The sequence below is a fragment of the Rhipicephalus microplus genome, chromosome 5 (genome assembly GCF_043290135.1).
Source record: "Rhipicephalus microplus isolate Deutch F79 chromosome 5, USDA_Rmic, whole genome shotgun sequence".
Classification (NCBI taxonomy): domain Eukaryota; kingdom Metazoa; phylum Arthropoda; class Arachnida; order Ixodida; family Ixodidae; genus Rhipicephalus; species Rhipicephalus microplus.
Genome location: NC_134704.1, coordinates 190,213,817 through 190,234,041, shown reverse-complemented (window position 1 = coordinate 190,234,041; position 20,225 = coordinate 190,213,817). Strand labels below are relative to the sequence as shown.

Genomic DNA, 20,225 nt, shown 5'->3' with positions numbered 1-20,225 from the left:
TCTTGTTGGCGAGATCGGTGAGGTTGCAAATATCGCCGGCACTGAGAGAGGGTGTATTTGCGGTGTTGCTGGGGGTCCAGACGTTGGAATCCGTGGTGCCGAAATGGCGACCATGGGGCGCTGGACTCCATCAGCGTAATGAAAATGTCATGTCACATCACCATTGCCAGATGAAGAGAGGGCCTGACAGTCCTCATAGCGCCAATATTGGCGAATAAAGGAAATGCTGCCGGCGCTTCGGTTGCTAGAAATAAACCGAGCTGCCGAAGTTCCTCCCTCGGAATCTCGGATGACTTCCCGCAGAGGCATGTCGTTGTCGCAAAGGCTCGCCGCTGCTGTAACGAGACTACTCGCTTCAAACTTGACCGGGTTATGCTGGTGATGCGTAGCAGTAGAATATGTTCAATCACTGCGGCTTCTTTTGTGAACTGAGATACTGTGGTTGATGTATTTCTTGCAAGTCCAGCAAGCAGTTGCTTCTTCACACCTCACGTGAGATACTATAGTTTCCTGTATTTCGACATCTCAGGACCTGTTCTGCCGAAAAGGCGTTTTAAGGAACGGCTGTGGGGCAAAAAGCGAGAAGTGCTTATCTTCTTGGTGAGAGGGAGAGTGGTTTCGTGCTTACCTGATGCTATTTTGTGAATTAGGCAGCTCAAGGCGACCTTTTTGCGGGAATCTCAGGAAGGCAATGATAGCGACGATTTCATGAGTGATACTGGAATGTCGGCTGTTATCTAGTGCGTGGTGTGGCTACGCACACATCAAAGAGCATCAGTTAGGCCTGCTGAGGTGATGAGGTGAATGCAAGTTTAGGATGGACGAAGGTGAGTGATGCAAGTCATTTGGTCAATGTTGGAGCATCGTGAAGATTACGTTTGAGGTAGTCAACATGCGGGGTGCCTGCGCCGAGATTTTTCAAATGCATGAACCATAAAATTGGGGGTTAAATATGCACACCAAGATATTTATAAAATATTATGTGAATCACATGATAGTTAATAAGAGTGAATTTAAAGAAAGAAACTGGCTTCTTGTGGGTCACCTCGCTGGAACTTTAACAGCCCCCGGTCGCCTTCACCTCAACGCCGTTCCCTTTCCCCTATGCTACGTCGACCTCGCCCTGTTCATGACGAAAACTAGGAGTCGCAGTTCCGGGGTCAATAACTGCAAATCTTTTGAACGCCACAAGACCTTGTTTTTTTTCGTCGAACGTCGTTGCTGTCTCTGTTGAGGACATACCTGTTTTTGCATTGGTCGATACTGATGCTGCAGTGTTTGTAATGACTGAGAAACTTGGCCGTCGATTAAAAAATAGTCACAATACCTGTTCACGACTTCGTTTTGAGCAATGCGAGTGAGCAATGAATTCGCTTTTTTGCTGCATGCACAGCACGTGTCGTTATTGCTGATGTTATTTATGCCGCCGAGATTGTAGGGATTCCGCAGTGTTCCCAGGACATTATACTAGGCTAGGACTTTCTCTGCTCTCATCATGCCGTCATCGACTGTGCTCGCGCTGAAGTGGACTTCGTATCGTTAGGCGACGCTGCTTCACTCGACTCACTTCTTTCACCTGCAAAAGTTTTTGTTGCCACCGACACTTCAATATTCCCATTCGCATCCGCCCAAGCTCCTCTTTCCTGTGACGTTTCTAATGACCCAACTGTTCTTTTTACGCCTTCTGAAACCGCTGTCCGCCGCAAGTGCTTCCTGATCCCTTTCACCGTTTTAAACATTCACGATAGGTCAAGTGCAATTTATGTTTCAAATTCGTTTTCCTCGCCTTTCAAGTTACTTTGTCGAGAGTGCCTGGGCTTTGCCGATGACATTGATTCCTTGAGTGCACATGTAGTTCCTGACCACTTGAATATGCTACCTATTACCGCTGTTGATCGCTCCTTGTCACCCTCTTCCCCATCATTCACCGACGCAATTTCACGCTGCATCGACACCAACCTTATGACCCAGCAGTGCGCCGACATTATCGCCCTCCTCGAGCGCTTCCACGCCAGCTTCGACCACCAGCAACTTCTTTGGGCCGTGCTTCCACAGTATCTCACCAAATCGACACTGGCCTTTACGCTCCTTTAAGTCGGCGTCCATATCGGGTATCGGCATCTGAGCCTCGTATAATCGCGGAACAAGTTGACGACATGTTGAAGCGCGGCGTTATTGAGCCGCCTAACAGCCCATGGGCCTCCCTAGTTATTCTAGTCAAGAAAAAGTATACCACAATAAGATTTTGCGTAGAATACCGCCGGTTGATTAAGGGCATCGTATAGACGATGCTCTTGACTGCTTACAAGGCGCTGAGTTCTTCTCGGTGACTAGATCTGCGCTCAGAGTATTGGCAGCTTCCCATGGCTTAGGCTGATCGCCCCGAGACGGCTTTCATTATCCCCAATACCTTATACGAATTTAATGTCATGCCATTCGGGCGGTGCAAAGGACCTTCCACTTTCGAGTGCATGATTGACAACATCCTCCGTGTCCTGAAATCACAGACATGTCTATGTTATTTAGACGATGGCGTGATATTTTCAAGCGACTTTTCAACAAATCTTCAGTGCCTTGAGACAATACTCACTTGCCTTACCTCCACTGGTCTACAGCTCATCTTGAAGAAGGGCTGCTTCGACGCTCGAAAACTCCTAATTTTGGACCATGTTGTATCCAGAAATGGCATTCTTCCGGATCCGACGAAACTCCGTGCCATTGCCGAATTTCCTAAGCTGAACACTTTAAACGAACTTCACAGCTTTCTCGGCCTATGTGCATATTTTCGTCGTTTTATTCACAACATCGCCTCTAGGCATATCGCCTTTGACGGACCTTCTTGCCGGCAACAGTGACCTTTCTATTTGGTCGTCAGCTTGAGATGATGCATTCGTCATATTGCGCCACCTACTTACATCAACTCCAATCCCGCGACATTTTGATCCTCTTGCCCCGACGGAAATACACGCGGATGCTAGCGGAGTTGGTCTCAGTGCCGTGCTCTCTCAGCGTAAACAGAGATTTGATGAGTACGTCGTCTCTTACGCCAGCCGTGCGTGGACAAAAGCAGAAGCCAACTATTCAGTCAGCGAAAAAGAGTGTCAAGCCATCATATGGGTCGTGAAAACGTTTTGGACCCTATCCTTACGGGCGCCCACGCCCGTTCAGCGTGGCTACTGATCATCATGCATTATGTTGGCTCTCCTCGTTGAAAGATCTCACCGGTCGGCTCGCCCGTTGGGCGCTTCGGCTAAAACAGTACGACATTGACGTCGTTTACCTATCTGAAAGAAAACATTCTGACGCAGACGCTTTGTCCCGATCACCTCTACGATGTATTGACATGTCAGCGTCTTCGTGTGCCCCCGGGGTATCTGCAATTACAGTCAGCGGCATGCTACAGGAGCAACCAAAATATCCTTGGATCGTTTCACTTGTCAACTTGCTTAGTCGAACTCCCTCAGATTTTAAAGAACCCCAGGTGGTCAAAATTTCCAGAGCCCGCTACTACGGCGTCTCTCATAATCATATGGTGGTTTTCAGACGTCAAACCTCCCATATCAATCAATGAAACTCCATCAGAAAACATCCTTAGAGGTACGCACCGTCAAATACAGCACTTTGTTCTCAAAAATGGTTTGCTATACAGACGGAATTATCTATTAGAAGGACGCCAATGGCTTCTAGTTCTTCCCAGACGTCTCTGCTGAGACATATGTGCCTCCTTTCACGCCAACCCACAATGCGCCTATGCTAGAGTATTGAAAACCTGCACCCGCCTGTCCCACCACTACTACTGGCGTGGAATGTATCGCTTCGTTTGTCATCACGTACGTGCCAGTCTTGTTTGCCAGCCGAAAAATAATCCCACTCCGCCTTTTTCAGCTCCACTACAACCCTTACCTTGTCCTGCCCGACCATTTGACCGTGTTGATCTGTATGGACCTCTGCTGATTACACCAGCTGGAAATCGCCGGGTAATTGTCGTCATCGATCACCTTACGCGCTACGCAGAAACTTCAACACTGTCTTCTGCGTCGGCAAGTGACGTCGGTCGTTTCATATTGCATCGGATCATTTTACGTCACGGTGCACCACGTGAGCTCTTGAGTGACTGAGAGCGTGTCTTTTTGTCGGAGGCCGTCGAATCGCTTCTCAAGGAATGCCAATACATTCATGGCAACAGCACCGCGTATCACTCTCAAACTAATGGCATTACACAACGATTCAACCGTACATTAGGAGATATGCTGCCAATGTGACAGATATGCTGTCAACAAAAACAGCACACATATCCGCGAAGTACTCCTTCATCAAGAAGATCCGCCAGCTATATTTGATGACGCTTTCAAAAAAGTAGAAAATCTGGACCACCACTTTTCTATACCATCAAAAAGATGCCAACCAGGACCGTAACAAAAATTTGCTATCAAATTTCACGAGTAACCAACCGAACATAAACAAGGTCCTAAAAAACACTTCAACATATTGGAACAGAGCGTGCGACTATCCAAAATTTTCCCTTCTCCTTGTGTGGTATACAAGCGGCCAAAAAGTATAAAGGATCATTTGAAAAATTCAGAGACAGGCATAAAACCTCACACAGGGTATCGCCCTTGCGGGAAAAGCAGATGCAAAATATGGAAGCATATGCAGACAACCGACAGTGGCGGAAAGCACTGTTGTGTCCCGTTGCCAGTGACGTGTTCGAGACGGGCGTGCTGTCGCCACAACTCTGTTCCGCGAATGCAGCGACGGTTACTTGAAGCTGACCATGGTGTCGCGAGACGGGCGCCCTGGCGCCACAGCTAAGCCCCGCGGAACGCGGCGGCTGTTTCGGGAAGTAGAAGAGTCGACTTAACAAAGCTGAGCAATCGTGCTCTTCGAACTGAGGGGGAGTCGGGCTCTTTGTTGACAGTTTACACCCCCTGATTCCTCCTTTTACAGTGAGCGTCCCCTGCCTTTCGTGAAATGGACCAAGTTACCGAGGGAAAGGGGAAAGGTGGGAATGACAGAGATAAAGGCGAAGGGGGACGAGAAACGAGAGGGGCCCGAAGAAGTCGAGATGGCGGGCACCGGATGAACGAAGACCAGTAAACGTTGTCTCTAAATGTAAAAAATTCACTTTTTCAAGTTTCCTAAATGGAAGTCCTGCTTTCATCACGGGCGTGATTTTGGTCATCTCACCCAATATACCCCACAACGCTACAAGCCATTTGGCAACGGTGGGATCAAGAAATGGCGTGCGGAAAACTGCGGACGGAAGATCGACTTCTGTGGATCCGGGGTGGGCAGAACGAGACTTCTTGGCTCCGTGAGGCACATCCGCCGCAGTAATCAAGTGAAGGTTTGGACGACTCCAGAAGACTGAGCACGAGCAGCAGAAGGCAGACCCAACAATCTGGAATCGGTGGTCCGGTGAACGTGGCTCTGGGAAACACGACCTTTGTCAGCTCGAGGTTTGAAGCAGCTGCGGGCGGAAGATCGAGTTTCGGGGATCCGGGATCGGCAGAGCAAGACTTCGTGGCTTCGGGAGGCACAACCATCGAAGTAATGGCGTGAAGTTTTGTATGACATCAGGAAACAAGGACGAGCAGCAGAAGGCAAATGACGGTCTGAGATCGGCGTACCTGTGAATGTGGCTCCAGGAGACACTTCTTCGCCAGCTCGAGGTTGGGTGAGTGCTTGAGCGATCACATTTTGCCGGTAGATAAGAGCAGGGTTCTATCGGGCAATCGGTTCCGAAGTGACCACCACTGGTATGTGGCGGATATTGCAGAAGTAGTAGTTGGCTCTTATGAAGCTATAGATATCGGGGGGTTAAAAAAAGAGCTGTGTCTGTTAGCCGCAGAGCTCGGCTTAGATATCAATAGCTGTCAAGGAAGCCCGAAGATCGTAGTGCGATAAGCAAAGTGGATTAAGAGGAGAACAAGCTTACAGAGGCCTGGGAAAAGATATGTGATGAGAAAAAAGAAAAGGAGGAAGAAAAGAGGAAAAAAAAGTGGAAGAGAAGGAAAAGCCGGAAAGGAGGGAACAAAGGCAGGCAGAAAAGGAGCTCGAGAAAAAAACCTACAGCAGGCGAGATTAGCGCGCAGTGCACATGTGGCGCCGCCGGAAGCAGAGAGCGTGAAATTAGGAGTTTGCTTCAGCCGTACAAAACAGGCGATCACATTGGTTTCTACCTGATAAATTTTGAACGGATCTGTGAAAAACACTTCCAAGCATTTCGCCGAGGGTGAACATGGTTAAGTGTGAATGCACGGGGTGATGCTATGAGGGGTATTTATGAATTCGCACTATTATATTTATTAATCACACTATGGTGCCTTTATGGTGTAATGGTTCCTGGGAATCGCAATTTGATCACACGGGGGAGTTTACGTTAACTCACTGGCGAATGCCAACGGATTTAACTTTACTCCCCCTCATAGCATGCGAGGCCCGGACGAGCAAAGTCCAGGCAGGGCTCGCACCCTCTCCCGCGCGGCATGTTCACTGACTCGAACGGCTTCGGGAACGTCCACTCGCCGTTGACGATTGCGAGTGGCGCCGCAATCGTCAACGGCGAGTGACGCCGGCCTTCATTGACGCCGGCCTTCATTGACTTGACGCCGGCCTTCATTGCCCTTCTCCGCCTGACGCTTGTGTTGTCGTTCCGCTTCTTGGGCCGCGTTCGCGGCTCGATGCTGAGCGGCTCGATGCTGCGGCCTCGCGAGCGCGCAGTTCACCATCCGCTGCACGCTTCGCCCGCCTGTCCTCAGCCTCGCGAGCATGCAGTTCGGCATCCGCTGCACGCTTCGCCCGCTTACGTTCGGTCTCACGAGCCCTTCGCAGCACCGCCTTGTCTTCCAACGTCGGCGAAACCACCGCGGTACCGTCACGTCCAACGACGGGTGCAGTGCTGGCATTCGGTTGTACTGCATTCGTTGTTGATGCTAGCGTTGCCTCCGGGACATACATTGCACGACCCACTCTCGACGGGAGACTGAGAGAGAAGGCGGGCGCGCGAGAGAAAGGGGTGCGCGCGCAGCTGCAGCGAGCGAGGAGAGCGGAGGAGCGAGCGAAGGGGGATATCAGCGTCGCGTCCGTGGCTTATTCGGTAGAGCGTCGCGCTGCGGCCCGCCAAGTCCTCTTTCTTTTAAAGATAGAGAGAAGACTGCGGACGCCGCCGACGGCGGTGGATGCTTTGGGGTCGCTTATAAAGTGTATTCACACTTAAAACATTCATTTCACCAGGACATATTGCTAGAACGGTTGCTTGCATTGTTACCGGGAGAGGCCTCGCAGGTCGTGGCCAGAATGAGCGCAGCCGAGCCAGCTGAGTACAGCTCAGTGAAGTTGACATTACTTGCGAAGTACAGACTCTTCACAAAGGACTTTCAGAGGAGATTTAGACAGGCAAGGAAGAAGCCTAGTGAAAGCTTTGTTGCGTTTGCGTGTAGGCTGAGTGATAATCTTTCAGAGTGGTTGAAAGGAGCCGGGGCGGATAACTTAAGTAAACTGGGTGATTTAATTTGCATGAAGCAGTTTTATGACACTCTGTCGTATAAAGTGCGCCTGTGGATCAATGATAGGCAGGAAGGTCTGTCTGGGAGGATTGCAGCACAGCTTGCTGATGAGTACGTGGCCAGTCGATGCTTCAGGACAACGACCGATAGCGCACATCACCATCAGAGGCCTGCACCACGGCCCCAAGCTTACACTCGAGGACTGCAAAACACAACAAAAAACAAGATGACACTAGTGAAAAGTTGCCGCATGCTGAAGGCAGGCCAAAAGAGCTAGAAAAGAGTAGAAAGGAGGTCAGGAATCATTCGGAAGAGCTAAAGTCGCGAGCTAAGGCATTATGTTTTGAGTGCAATGAAGCAGGTCACTTTGCCCAAAACTGCTCAGAACGTAGGCCAGTTTTTGCTTGGGTAAGCGATCACCCGAGCAACCGGGATATTTTAAAGCATTACACGCAGATTTTATGATAAATGGCAAAAAGTGTGGGGTACTCAGGGACTCCGCGGCCACCTTGAACGTAGTCCATCTGAACTACATAAAAAGTGGGGACTACTTATCCGAATGCACGTGGATAAAACAGGCCGTCAGCGAAGATTCAGTGTGTTTACCTATGGCAAAGTATTGATACGGGAACCTTTCGGAGTGACCGAGACAGTAGCAGTAGTCTCCTGGGGGCTACCAGACGGCTACCCGTACCTTTTTTCGACGAAAAGGGGTGCACCTTTGCTGATACCCAGGTCATGGCTTTGACGAAGCCGAAAACACGAGAATTGGCTAAGAAACTGCATTACGACGAGAGGGTAAGTGCCAAAGCGAAAGATGACACAATTAAATCCGAAGAAGGTAAGCAGTAGGAGGAAAGGGTCCCTATTCATCCTAACAAAAATCCTGAAAAGGGTCGGACCAATAATCCGCCTGCTGAGAAAAAAAGAAACATTCCAAGGGAAAAGATCACAGTTTGCAGGAGTCCGTGTTAACACCGATCTCGCACAGCCACGAGTGAATGCTTGGGATTGCCAGGGAAGTGTTATGGGTGTCTCAGAAAAATGACCATTGTATAGCGGTTATGAACAAGGAAAACAGTGAAGTTATATCGTCAAGAAAATTTCTCTTGAATTGAGGAACGGCATCCTGTATCCTAAATACCGAGAGAGGCGAGGGCAATGAGACGATCAATTGGTAGTACTGTCACTATATCCCAAGGACCTACTCAGTCTTTGTCACGATCACTCATGGGCAGAACACCTGGGTATACACAAAACCAAGAAAAGGTTGTTGCAGGAATTTTATATGCCGGGGTGTTTCAGGGAGGTGCGGAATTTCGTGAAGTCTTGTGACGCTTGCCAGAGAGCCAGTAGGTCCAACGACGAATGGAAGGCATCGATGGGAAAAGTGTCAATAATTTCTGAGCCCTTCCGCGGAGTTTTTGTGGATTTGGTGGAGCGGTTGCCGAAAACAAGTGCGGAAAACAGACGCATTCTCACGCTATTGTGTGCTGCAACAAAATTTCCTGAGGCGGTCCTCTAAAGGAGGGAACTTAGGTATAGGTAGTCGATGCTTTACTTTCTATACTTTTGTGCCTCAGTTTCTCTGCCGAAATATAATCAGACCAGGAAACCGTGTTCACGAGTGCTCTCACGACAACGTTTCTCGAGAAGTGTGGCCTTAAAATTTTTCATAGCTCGGTTTACCACCCACAAAGCAACAGTGTGTAGAGACGGCATGCTACCCTCAAAAAGGTATTCAGAACGGTTTGCCATGAAAGGAAGTGCGATTGGGATTGTTGCTTACCGGGCATGCTATTTGCGTTGCGCACAGTGCCGCACGAGGGAACCTGGTTTGCACCGGAAGAGCAGGTGTATGGCCGGAATCTTCGAGGCCCTCTGAGGCTAGTCCACGAACTGTGGATGAAAGATCGTAGACCTATAAGTGTGATCGAGTATGTGTTGAACCTAATGCAAAGGTTGCTCAAGTGTCACGAGATTGTGAAAGACAACCTAGAGGTAAAGCAAGACACTTCAAAGCTCTACTATGATAGAAATGCTCGTATGCGATCATTCAACACTGGCGACAAAGTGATGGTTTTGAGGTCGAATCGCCAGAATAAACTGGAAGTCCACTGGAATGAACCTGCCGAGGTTATTAGTCGCCTTTCGTCAGAAGTACACTACACCGTGGGATTATCCGGAAGAAAACGTGAGGACAGGGTCTACAATGTAAACCTAATGAAGCCAATTTTGGAGCGAGCAGCAATTGTTAGTATCATCATCAATATTTCAGAAGAGTTTTCTCTAGAGGTACCTTGTTTTCATGTGAACACGGGCTCTAGTATTGAAAACACAATCGCGTGCGTAGTTAACAAAGACGCGTTGGGTACAAATTAAGACGACTATTTGAATAACCTTATTCTGGAATATCGGGATTGTTTAGGGGCAAGACTCTGAAGGGCTCAATTGGTACAACAAGATATCGAGCTGATAAAAGAAGCGTATAGAGACTATTGCTCTCCTTTGATGTTAGTTGTGGTGCCGGAGAAGGAACCACTGCCATGTGTTGATTATTGCAGGTTAAACGCGAGAAAAAAAGGCCAGGTGTACCTCTTGCCTAACATAAGGAAAAGGTTGGAACTTGTAAGCCAGGCTATCTTCATTTCAACCCTTGATTTAGTGAGGGGATATCAGCAGGTGCCCTTAACAAAACGAGCAAGTTGGTATGCAGCTTTTGTAACAACCTTCGGCGTTTTTCGGTCCGTCACCATGACCTTTGGTTTGAAAAACGCACCCTTCTGTCTTTCAAAGTTAATGAATTGGGTGCTAGAAGGACTAGAAGAATTTGCGGTGCCACATCTAGATGACGACGCTGTATTTTCTTAATATTAGGAGTCGCATTTGCAGCATACTCGAGCAGTGCTTGAAAAGATCAAAGAGGCGGGCCTGACTATTAAAGCCGAGAAATGTCAGTTCAGCGAAGCCCGTGTCACTTATTTCGAACACAAAATGGGACACGGAAAACGTGATCCAATGAAAGCCAAAGTAGCAGCGATAGTCAACTTCCCAACACCCGTAAACAAAAGAGAGGTGTGAAAATTTCTATGAATGATAGGCTATTACTAGCTATATATTCTAAATTATTCGGAGCTTGCGAGCACGCTAACGGACAGCCTCCGAAAACATAAATCGGAAGTGGTAACTTGGAGCACCAAGAGAGTGGAGGCTTTCCAAAACTTGAGGAGAGCTTGGTCTTCCCGGCATGGGCTTGTTGCGCCAGACTTTAGCCGAGAATTCATTCTTCAATGCGACGCTAGCAACCGAGGTGTAAATGTTGTCCTGGCTCAACTTAACGAGAGTGGTGAAGAGCATCTTGCGCTCTATTTCAGTAGGAAGCTGACTCCACGAGTGGAAGCTTTCAGTACCTCGGAGAAAGAATGTTTGTTGTTTGTCTGGGCTATTGAAAAGCTAGTATGCTATATTCAAGGCACAAAATTCATGGTCGAGACTAACCACTGCCAACTTGCATGGCTGAAGCAAATGTCCAATAAAAATGGGAGGCTGTTGAGATGGAGCCTCATACTGATGGAATATAACTTCTTGGTCAAATGTGAAAAGTTGAACCAGAATAAGAGTGCCGATGAACTGAGTCGCGGATTTTAGAAGTCAAGCACTGATCTTCTAGTTGCTGTTTTTTATTACTAACGTGTTCGTATTGCGGTGAGGTCACGGCACTTAAACATTTATTTTCAACAGCTGACCACCACAAAAATTGATGGTAAAACCATAAGAGGTATAGCGTCCGGTGGACGTGTCGCTGCTGCACGCCAAATATAGTGTCTGTGCTTGCGTTGCGTATCCCAGGGACAGGGTCACTGGTGACGCGAGTGCCGAGGCCCAAAGAGGCCACGTGTTTTCACCTATCGTCTCGACGCTTCGGGTTGGCCACCCTCGAGAGAGTCTTCCGGCTCAGAGTAGTCTGTTGAGTCGCGCTGCCAGTGACGTGTTCGAGGTTGGCGTGCTGTCGCCACAACTCGAATCCGCCAATACGGCGACGGTGACAAGACGCTGACCATGGTGTCGCAAAATTGGCGTGCTAGCACCACAACTACGCCCCGCGGAATGTGGCGGCTGTTTCGAGAAGCGGAAAAGTCAAACTAACAGAGCTTAGCAATCGTGCGTTTGAGCTGAGGGTGAGTCGGACCGTATGTTGACGGTTACAACCCCTTGATTCCTCCTCTTACTGCGAGCCGCCCCTGCGTTTAGAGAAATTGACCGAGATACCGAGCGAGAGGGAGAAAGGCGGTGAAAATGGTGGTAAAAAGTACGAAGGGGGACAAGAAACGAGAGGGGCTGTTGCGAATGGAGGACTACCCGGTCTCTTGTGGTAGCGTGGTGTAACTGCGTCGAGGAAACGAACACTGACAAGAAGAGGACACCAAAAACAAACAGGTTCATGGCACTATTAACTCATATTTAAGCAAAGAAAGGTTAGGAATTTCACAAACCACGAGCGTGGTGGTTGAACCGTTACATGGTTCAGAGCGACGTCCAGTACTCTGCAGTGTCGTTTTAAGCCCTGTCGGGATCCTCCTCTCCGAGTGGTACACCAATCACACACACACAACAGGTGAGGGGGACGATCTTGCACGGCCCATGTGCACGTCCAATATTGAGTCGTGAACACTGCACTGCAAGGTAGCGCCAGCAGGGGTCTTCCTCGTCGTGCGTGTGCCGCTAGTCGAGAGGTCCCAAGATCATGACAGCTTACATCAAAGGGTCCGCCGATCTGTTCGCTCAATTAGCGGGGCGATTTGCGGGGGCCGCTACGGTCTCTTCCAAGGAAGGTGCTGTCTTTGTTGTTCTCTCTCAAACGGTTTATGGCAACGTGGCGACACGACGTCTCATCCTCCGGCTAGTAAGAACAATGCCTGGCGGGCATAGGCAGCTGGCCGGTCGGCTACTTGATTGAGGATTAAAAGGAGCGCCGCTCCCCCGTCAGCTCTGGCGCCGGTCACAACAGCTTTTCCCTCGACAGATGAGTTGCAAAAATCGTCAGGCACCGCTGATGCTCGAAGGGACGACGAAAGGGTCCGCATTTGAAAGTCAGGAACTCGCCGTTGCTTGCCGCTTGGTCTGGGTAATTGCCGAAATCTTCGACAGCGTCTGGCAGTCTCGGCGCCGAAGGGGCTAAGAGCCTCCCCAGTAGATCGGCTTATGCACAATGGTGTCTGCCCAGACGAATCGCCGGGCCAAACGTAACAGCTCCTCCGTAGCCCGGAAAATCTCGGCTGGCCAGCGCTCCCAACCGCTGGGCACGAAGAGAATGGCTGGTGACGAGAACGATGACCTGGGTTTGACCCTCCAGCTGTGAACTCGTAACCAACTTCCAAACCAGCTCACAATGATCGACAACAGCAAGGCTAACCACGCAACCCAACAACATGCTGCAGTGAAGCAAACTGGACCCGCTTATAACCCTCCGGGATTCTCAAGAAACACAAACAAAAGAAAAACCTGTACGCTAAAAATTTGCGACAATTTGGTGCCGCCAAAGTTTCAACAATCATTGACGTGGAGATGCTTACCAAAGATGGAACAAATTGCTGTGTGAGAAAAGCACACAAAGGCAAATACAACCTGGCCCCATATAACCGTAATCCCATTCTTCAAAACTAGCTTTTCCCTGCCATCCGCACTACTATGTTGTAACTACATTTGCTGACTTATCACTAATTCAATGAAACACAACCAACTACATGGTTTTTACACGAGTGCTGCTAGACCCTATACACAAGGTATCTGTGCACATTTCTTCATTTCTCTCATGACATACTTTCAAGGCGTATAGTCGAGAGTACCTACACGTAGAACACCCGGACGCTAATGAAATACTCACAACAAATAAAACTGCGTCTTATAAATCCTAGAAATGTATCTCTAGCCTCAAAATTTGGTGAACGCAACGCTCTCAGCTCAAGTGATCATATGATCCTTATAAGCAATCACTTAAACAACGAAATGAAGAGAATGAACCTCTCATACTACACGCTCATTTATTGAATGTAGCTTCATGTCCATGTTCTGAAAGAACGCACAGGATTTTGCTGTGCGCCCTAGCACGACATCATCCTATCATCCAAAGAGCGCTAGAATACCAACACACACATAACCATAGGTCATATCGTTATAACCTATAGCCGCCACTCTTTCAAATTTAGCGGGCGTACCAAATCTTCATCCCTGACCTACATGCTTTTATTTCGAAGAAAACTGATTTCACGCAGTCCGCAGACTGATGTGGACCACTGCTTCCGCATAACAACTAAACTAAAAACACTTGCAGTGCTTTTAGGAAATCGATAAGGGAAAAAAACTGTATTTAAACAAACTTGCCATGAAGATGACAAAGGAATATTGCATCAAAACCAAAAAATAAGCAAACATGCTTCCCCGTAAATTTCTGTGTCACCTTCTCAAGCTTACAGCTGTCCGTCACATCAATTACACCCGTCACGGTCGAGGTCTTGGTGGATTTTCAGAACGCCCGGCACTATAACGTGCACGTCCTACAAGCCGAACAGCGCAGTCACGCCTCATTCGCGATTTCTGCGGGCTTTTGTCAATCTGGTGAAAGGAACCCGAGCAATGCAAAGGAAAGAGTGACGGTGTCCTTTTTGGTCTAGCTCCCGCGCGGTGTTTAGCTATTGTGGCCTTTCTTCTAGCACCACGTCAACCCTCTTGTCCATGAAAAGCTCTAAATCTCCACCGCGCATACCGTCGTGAGGACTTGCGCCATGGCGTACCGTTTCGCTGTCTGTGCCTTACTGTAGGCCACAAAGGACCTTTCGTTGAACGGGCCCTTCTTTCTACGCTTCTTTCTATCGCCCGGCTCATTGGTATCCTTTTCTTGCCTTGCCTTAGTCGCGCGCATACGCTTCAATCTTTTGCGGCAACGCTTGCGACCAACCGTTTTCTCACAACTAGGAAATTGGCCTCGCGTTGGGTCATCGGTGGCTTTACAGCTCAAGGGTGCTTCTGCACCACCTGCCCTACTATTTCGGCACTTTGATTTCTCGGCTGTGTTGCCTTGTCGGGCCCGTTCACCTGTACGGAACCTGCACTCGTGCGGGCCCTCAAACGTGCAGTTGATAGAACTGAAGTACCGACGACCTACACGGGAATGCATTCGTGAAGGAGCCGCTTTTCTTTTTCTTTTCGTGTGGCGGCTCGCACGTATGCAGAGCAGCTTGGACGCCGATGCGAAACGCCTCGTTTTGCCTCTTACGTTCGAATGTTTCGAACTTTCCCCCACACGCGTAGCGACTTTTGTCTCGCTCACGGCTCTCCGACGTCTCTTGCGTCTGCGCCGGTTTTTTGCGTCTGGTTTCCGAGCCTCCCGATCGCATCTCACACTCGTGAACCCCCTCACAGCTTTTGTCAGCTGTCTCAGTCGCGCGGTCTAAATGATTTTCGACCAAATCATCTTTATTCTCACCCTCTAGACCGGCGGACTGGTTTACACACTTAGGAACAATGCAGCTTCTTTCCTTCAAAAAGTGTTGCTCGCATTCCTGAGAGCTGTCTGCAACTGCACTGATACTATGCTCTACTTTCGCTGCTTCTCCTGAGCTTTCTGTGTCCTTGGCTACTTTCACATTGTATGCAAGATCCACCGTCACGACAAACACAGTTGAGGTCTGTACCAGCTTTTCTACAGCCATCCTAGCTGTTTCGCCACCACTTAACTGGCACAGCACCTCGTCGCACTCGCTCTGGCCTTTGTCGGCCTCTCTACTCAACGCAGCTTCTTTCGCACCACTCAGATTTGGTTCATCGTCGAACCTGCTGCTGTCATTGAACGTGCTAGCCTTCTCTAAAGCTCTGGGCTGCACCTCACTTATTTGATCATCGCACTTCTCGTGCGCTACACTGGCGAATGGCTGAATCTTCCGCCGCATTGCCTCGACTTATTTTTCCAACAGCTCAATCTCTAGGCTGAGCCTCACGCTCTTCACCTCACACCTGTTTTTCTATCTCCCATTTTTTCTCACTATTCATCTTGGTGCTACAAGAGACACGCGGACCTCTTGTAGGCTTGGTTTTAATACCATCACACCATCGCGCGTTCTTCAACGGAGCGTTCGTGAGCTTGTACTCAGTTTTGCTTTCTGTCAATTCTGATGCCGAAGCACCACTGTAAAGCTGCCTTACCTACATTGTAATTATTGAACTCCTCTTTGGAAAGGTACCTTATTCTACCCTATAAGTCGCAGGGAAGAACACTCAATAAGGCGATAGACCAATAGTCTTCGTCGAGACCTAGGTCTGTGCAAACAATCTCGTAAGAGGTTAGGTAACTCTCTATATCCTCACCCTCTTCGAATGCATGGACCCTCGAGTTTACTTGAGACCATCTAAGGCACTGTATTGATCTCCTTGTCTCTTCCTGTTTTACTTTCAGGCTTTCCTCCCACTGGTCTCTTTTTTTTGTCGTTCCAATCTTTCTTTTTCTACTTGTTCTCTTCTACCTCTTCTTTCCTTTTCTTCTCTTTCTTTTCTATCCCTTTTTTTCTTTTCTTCTCTTTTCCGTTCTCTTTCTTGCTCCTTCATTTCCTGTTTTTCTGAAATCTCAACCGCGTTTTTAGACTCCTCCTCACAGGCTTTTTGCGAGATTAGCCTCAAAATTGCTGTCCTGCCCATTCCTTCCTCTACTTCAATGCTCAGATGCTTACTCACAGCGAAAAGTTCATCTCTTAGCATTGCCTTCCACGCCATGAATGCTGCTGTACTTTGGTCCTGCATTTCAGACATAATTAGTTGATCCCTAAAACTCAAAACTCACAAAAGGTAATCTCCCTAATTCACACACAATCCAGCTTCAAATAAACTCACACAACGAAGCCTGGAGAGTCAAAGCAAAGGCCAAGCACTCACCACAGCACAGCACCATGTCGTGAAGTCTATCTCACCACTGCCAACCAGTTGTTGCGGTTGAAAGAGGAAGTTAGTTGATGATGTCCCACAGCTACCACCAGTTGTTGCGAATGGGGGACTACCCGGTCTCTTGTGGTAGCGTGGTGTAACCGGGTCGAGGAAACGAACGCTGACAAGAAGAGGATACGAAAAACAAACAGGTTTAGGCACTATTTACACATATTTACAGCAAAGAAAGGTTAGGGGTTTCACAAACCACGAGCGTGGTGGTTGAACCGTTACATGCTTCAGAGCGACGTCCAGCACTCTGCGGCGTCGTTTTGAGCCCTGTCGGGCTCCTCCTCTCCGAGTGGAACACCAATCACACACACACAACAGGTGAGGGGGACGAGCATGCACGGCCCAGGTGCACGTCCAATGTTGAGTCGTGATCACTGCACTGCAAGGTGGTGCCAGCAGGGCTCTTCTTCGTCGTGTGTGTGCCGCTAGTCGAGAAGTCTCAAGATCATGACAGCATACATCAAAGTGTCCGCCAATCTGTTCGCTCAATTAGCGGGGCGATTTGCGGTGGCCGCCACGGTCTCTTCCAAGGAAGATGCTGTCTTTGTAGTTCTCTCTAGAACGTTTGATGGCGTCGTTGCGACACGACGTCTCATCCTCCGGCTAGCAGGGACAATGCCTGGCGGGCATAGGCAGCCGGCTGGTCGGCTACTTGATTCACGATTAAAAGAAGCGCCGCTACCCCGTCAGCTCTGGCGCAGGTCACAACAGCTTCCCCTTCGCCAGATGAGTCGCCGAGGTCATCAGGCACCGCTGCTGCTCGAAGGGACGACAAAGAGTCCGCATTTGAAAGTCAGGAACTCGCTGTTGCTTGCCGCATGGTCTGGGAAATTGCCGAAATCTTCAACAGCATCTGGCAGACTGGGCGCCGAAGGGGCTGAGAGCCTCCCCAGTAGATCGGCTTATGCACAATGGTGTCTGCCCCGACGAATCGCCCGACCAAACGTAACAGGGCCCAAAGAAGTCAAGATGTCGGGCACCGGATGAACGAGGACCTGTAAAGGTTTTCTCTAAGTATAGATAAAGAACTTTTTCAAGTTTCCTAAATGGAAATCCTGCTTCCATCACGGGCCTGATCTTCGTCATCTCACCCAATATACCCCCAACGCCACTGCACCCACTCAAAGTTTAAGCACAGGATAATAGGTGCGCTGGACGTTGACTCAGATAACGTCATATACAATCTGGGACGTGGGATGTGTAACATGGAATACGTGGGCCAGACAGAGATTCCCTTTAGAATTAAATTCAACAACCATCGGGCACATGTACGTTCCCTGCCAGGCCTTCTACATTCAAAACTTAGTACCTTAAAAGACCACAGCTTTGATGACATCAGGTTACACTATTGGAAATCAAGTTTCGAACAATGAGAAAGTGGGAACAACAGTAACCTTACTTTACCTACAAACTCAACACGATAAAAACGGAATAAATGACCACCCAGGTAATCTGTCAGTGTTAGGATCACTAAAAGACACAAACGCTTCTCTCTAGTCAGTACTTTGCCCCAAGCCTCCCATTACAACATTGTTAACCCCTAACAAAGCATTTAGTGCATGCATCTGACAATGCAGAAGTGGCTTGCCGCTTCAAAAACAGCCGGAACGCACACATAAGTGGTCACGGATGTCGTACAGTCCCCACCTTCTTTTTCTGTTTTTCTTTTTTCGCTCTGTTTTTTTCTTTCACTGACAGGAGCAATGCATATAATGAATATTGATGGCAGTGCCACAATTACTGGCTCTTTCATATCTTTCGACGCCACCAACATGCACTTGAAGTGCTTAAGGTTTCCCCACCGATTTATGGTCAACTTCAAAGGAGGGCTAGCTGCCTGCGGGTTGCACCACAAGGTGAAATATAAAAAAAATTCGGCAGATCCCACCTACCTAGAAATCCACGTTATGCGAAGCATGAGAAGGAAAGGTGACCGTATTGCAATTTTTTATTGAGCGACACGTCATGAAATGACGCCAAAATAATGAACAAACGTCGCACGCGCAGACATATGTTGAAGAATGCAGATGTATATATAACCAGCTCTTTGCACTTGCACCACGATGCCCAATGGAAAATGCGTATTAGCAACACCAGATTCTGATATGAAGCGCTGATGCTCGCGAAGATGCTGGTCCTGGGCACCGCTACATAAATCAATTTCAGCTCATGGCAACTAACCACATCTGACGATAACTCGACGTGGCAGCAGTATTAAAATACATATGTAATGTTTATAAAATTTGGTAAGCAGCACTACAACCACTAAAGACGTTTCACGAAGATTAGCATCTATTTGGAAAGTAGTTCGGAGACCTGGCGTAGCTCTTTGGTAAAATGCTTTATTGGCACCCAGAATGCTTGAGTTCGATTCCAGCTGAGACTCGTCGGGCCGACGCTATCAACGTCCGGTATTTCTTGACAATAATGCGTTAAAATTGCCAATGTGTGTTCTAGTCATTCCCGGAAAGATAACAAGTGCCAATCACCAGTGGCACATACCAGCCTACCAGCGGCACATACCCGCCCGTGGGTGTGTGCCACTGTCTGGCGGTGTTTGACGCCGTACGTGACGGGATTGTGACATTAATCATGTCTTGAAAAGCGCGTCGTATTTTTCAAACCATCTACCCTCTCACGCCAATTTTGCTGATTTTGGTTCATGCCAAGTAAATGGGGTGACCACGAGAGCACCCGAACGTAAGCAGCTAGATAGATAGATAGATAGATAGATAGATAGATAGATAGATAGATAGATACGCCCAAAGTCGCCGATGTTCGCTAAGAAATGCTTCGCTTTTAAAACGGTGCTCACATTGTTCACTTGGGGGAAGGTTGGGTGCGTGGGAGGTATTGTTGACAAAGATGGCATTGCTCGTTTACTTTCGCCTTACTCTGTTGCGTTCCTGTTCCTTCCTAATCCCACCGTGTCTCCCTGGCTTCTTTCTAACGTTTCTTCCTCCTTTTTTTCTTTTTTTTGTTGCTAGTATTTTTTATTTTTTTCTGTCCTCTTTCCTCCTTTCCTTCTGTTTCGAGAAGCTACAAGAAGACACGAAATTGTGTAAATATTAGTATGCTTTGAAAAAGAAGGGGGTACCGCAGAAACGTCGGCTTCATAAACTGTTGTTATGTGAAAGGGCACCTACTTTTGTATATATATATATATACACACACACACACACACACATATATATATATATATATATATATTGCTACCTGTAGGCTGCCACAAACCATAGTGCGAATGCGCGTGTGCGCCCGACGAAGAAGATGAGGCTCGCTGGCTGCTCGAGCTCGGAGCCAGACTGGCCAGTGCTGCAACCGCTCTTGCAAATATATTTTTCGAATATATTCGCAATACTTTGTCTCGTTACTCACGTAACATATTTGGTGGAGGTGGAACGATCCCCGTCCTCACCACGCAGCTCCGCAGTGGCCGCATCCTCCAGCTTCCCGCCATGGCTTCCAGTGACAACGCGTCCGCTTCATCATCTGCGGCTTCTCCGACAACCTTTGTCGCCGTCCAAACACCACGTGATCCCGGGACATTTTCTGCGCAACCTGGCCTCGACGTCGACAAATGGCTTCGCCTTTATGAACGGGTCAGTCAAACTCACCGTTGGGACCCTACCATGATGCTCGCTAATGTTCTCTTCTACTTGGACGGAACCCCGCGTGTCTGGTACGAGACAAATGAGTCCGAACTCACCAGCTGGGACACGTTCAAGGAGAAGC

The 20,225-nt window shown here is 48.5% G+C and overlaps 2 protein-coding genes across 4 annotated transcripts in view; one reads left to right on the top strand and one right to left on the bottom strand.

Annotated features, from left to right (window-relative positions):
* The window catches only part of LOC119174053 (uncharacterized), a 461,603-nt gene that overhangs the window by 4,153 nt on the left and 437,225 nt on the right, over window positions 1-20,225 (top strand). The gene's annotated exons all lie outside the window — the stretch shown is intronic.
* LOC142817616 (uncharacterized) overlaps window positions 7,510-20,225 on the bottom strand; it is a 40,369-nt gene continuing 27,653 nt past the window's right edge. Inside the window, exons 3-4 of the mRNA XM_075894671.1 lie at window positions 9,298-9,407; window positions 7,510-7,710 (exon numbers count right to left, since the gene is read on the bottom strand). Of these exons, the coding sequence (XP_075750786.1) occupies window positions 7,510-7,710; window positions 9,298-9,407 (311 nt within the window). The remainder of the gene's footprint in view (window positions 7,711-9,297; window positions 9,408-20,225) is intronic.